This window comes from Pteropus vampyrus, unplaced genomic scaffold (assembly GCF_000151845.1).
Source record: "Pteropus vampyrus isolate Shadow unplaced genomic scaffold, Pvam_2.0 Scaffold22694, whole genome shotgun sequence".
Taxonomy (NCBI): Eukaryota; Metazoa; Chordata; class Mammalia; order Chiroptera; family Pteropodidae; genus Pteropus; species Pteropus vampyrus.
Window position 1 is genome coordinate 1 of NW_011911475.1, and position 2,831 is coordinate 2,831.

A 2,831-nucleotide genomic window follows, 5' to 3' on the forward strand; every position below is an offset into this window, starting at 1 on the left:
CTCACCAGAGCAAGGGGACAGTATCGAATGCCCCTTACAGGGCTGAACACCCTCTTGAAGGTGTTCAATTATTTGGGTTACTGGGTGGTAGGCACTTGTGCTAAGTGCTTTTTAAACATCACAGTTAATCCTCACAGCAGCCCTATGCAGAGGATGTTTTCTGTATTTCCCGAGTGAAGAATTTGAGGCTTGGCAGGTGTCACTTGCCCCAAGCTTCCAACTCAGAGAGCTGGGTTCTGAGTTGGGAGCAAGTGTCCTCAATTGGAGTAAAGGAGACAGCAAGCAGAAGGGTGTTAGACCCCTACCTGGGGCAGCAAGTGCCTTCTGGAGCTCGAGGGGCACCAGAGGCTCAGTGATTTTAGCTTTCTAGGCATTCATATGTGAGACCCTAGAAAGGAGCTGGGCACCAGGGTCCTGTACCAGCCTAACACCAGATCAGTCTTTCAAGCCTCCATTTCCTTACTTGTGAAAGCAGGGCCAAGTGACACCTAATAAACTCAGAGTTTCAGATTTGATGACCTTTTGTCACCCTGGGCCAACACTGAGAATAGGACAAAATGGCTGGGGCACTGTCCTAGAGGCCCTTTGTAGCTAGTCAGAGGGAAAACTAAAGTAAATGGCTAGAAAGATGTGTCTCTGTGGAGGATCTGGACATTATTTTTGTCCTGGCTTTCTAAGAAACTGATCCCCAAATAGAAGGGCTTCCCCCAGTCTCTGGAACTTTTTTGGAGCCTTTTCTCCCTAGAGAGCTGAAGCTATTTTCAGAATGTTGGGGTTATTTTCCAGGGGGGAAGGTGAGTCTAATTACACTTAAGTAGAAACCCATCCCCTCCTTTTTACCCTTCCCCCTCCAGCAAAGAAAGAAAGCATGGTTTTCCATTTTTAATTATTTTATTTTATATTAAAAAAACAATAACAATAATTTTAAAAACTCTCACAATATTAAACACCTGGATAAGATTTTGTTCATGTTCGTAACACCAGAACTACTATTAAAGTGCAAGTTTTGTGTTTTTCCTTTGTGCAATTTCACACATACATGTAAACAAGTCACTTGGTTATGATTTGACCCACATCCCCCCTAGTTTTAGGAGGGCAAAGTCTTTTTCGGTAGCTGTCATGGCAACCCAGAGTCACAGACAAGATAATGCCCTGTTTGTCAACCCTCCAACGAACAGGATGGGTTTCTCAAAGCCTAACAGTGCATAATTAACTTCCACACTCCCCTCATTCTTAGGTCTTTGTGAGAAGACAAATTCACCCCCTGCTGGGCCCATCCTCTTCTCCCCCCACCCCGCCCCTGCGCCCAAGTCGTGGGGAAGGCAGGTGCTAGTAGGCCATCAGAGATGGGGGGTAGTCCCAGTATAGCCAGTTCTCTTTACTTCCATAGCAGATGACCGTCCCTTCTTGGTTCGTTTTCGCCTCCCCGATTAGCGGGGCCGGGATCTCGGGGAGGGAAGACGCCAGTCCGCGCGCGCAATTGGCTCGGAGCACACAGGGCTGGCCCGGACATCAGATTTGACACAAAGATCTTTCATGAGTTCTGTCGTCAGCACGGGTGGAGTAGGGTTGCTTGGGGGGTGCTCCTAGCTGATGACGCAGCGCTCCTTGTCTTTGGCCTGGCTGCCGCCTCTGGCCTTTTCGCGGATATACATGAGGTCGCTGTGCACGCTAGGCCTGCGCGCGAAGGGCGCCACGATGCCGAAGGCGTCTCCGGGGTCGCCGTCGCCGCCGGCTCGTAGCAGCTTCTTGTTCCTCAGCGCCTTCTTGTGCAGCACATCGCAGTACTGCACCGACACCTTGCGGTGCAAGTCCGGGCTCATCTCACTCGGCAGCTTGGCCATGACGAAGAGCGCCTGGAACATCTGGTCCAGGCTGCTGTTCTTTTTGGCAGAGATCTCGAAGTAGGCACAGCGCTGGGGGTCGTCGCCCACAAGCTGCTCGATCTCGCGCTGCTCCACCTCGCGGTAGAAGTCTCGGTCACCTTTGTTGCCGCAGATGACCAAGGGCACGTCCACATTCTCCTTGGTTTTGTTCTTGAGGCAAGACTTGGTGTCGAGGATTTGCTGCTTGAGCCTTTGTACCTCCTCGAAAGAGTCGCGGTTGTCCAGGCTGAACACCAGGATGAAAACGTCTCCTACGGGGGGCAGAAAGCAGAAGAGGAGAAAATGAAGGCGGCTGCCTAGAGGACAACGTGAGCTGGTTTTGATTTTAGGGTCGCCGGGGCTCCAGCAGCCGCGCACAGAGCGCGCTGAGCTCTCCACGCGAAAACCTGATCGTGCGGGGCGGCGGGACTGGTAGACTGCACCTCCAGGCCGCGCCCTCGCGGGCGCCCTTGGACCCAGGGTCTTCCACCCTCCGGATAGCGCAGTTCCCTCCCCTACCCGCCCGCAACTCACCAGTGAGGATGGAAAGGCGCCGCATGGCAGGGAACGGGTGGTTGCCGGACGTGTCGAGGATGTCGAGCTGGTAGACCTCGCCGCGGATAGAGTAAAACTTGCGGTGGAAGTCCTCGATAGTGGGCGTGTAGGTGTCCTCGAAGCGGCCCGTGAGGAAGCGCGACACGATGGCCGTCTTGCCCACCTTAGACGAGCCGAGGATGACCATGCGGTAGCAATTCTTGGCGGGTATGCTCAGCTCCGAGTCGCTCGGACACATCTTCTTGATCATCGCAGCCAGTTTCATTGGGCTAAGGACCGCAGAGGCGGGCACGGGGCCGAGAGAAGTTCAGAGAGTAGCCAGGCGGCACGGGAGTGGCCGGGAGGTTCTGCTCCGACTCCAGCTGGGTCTCGGACTGCGGCTGGGTTCGGGATTAGCTTTGGCTGGAGACT

At 53.8% G+C, this 2,831-nt stretch overlaps 1 protein-coding gene across 1 annotated transcript; it reads right to left on the reverse strand.

The window, feature by feature from the left end:
* Positions 1-872: 872 nt before the first annotated feature.
* LOC105311044 (dexamethasone-induced Ras-related protein 1) lies at positions 873-2,825 on the reverse strand. The gene is made up of 2 exons (XM_011387089.2): positions 2,400-2,825; positions 873-2,137 (listed from the first exon to the last, which is right to left on the reverse strand). Exons 1-2 carry the CDS (start codon positions 2,683-2,685, stop codon positions 1,587-1,589), a joined length of 837 nt encoding a protein of 278 aa, XP_011385391.1. The 5' UTR covers positions 2,686-2,825; the 3' UTR covers positions 873-1,586.
* Between the last annotated feature and the right edge of the window lie 6 nt (positions 2,826-2,831).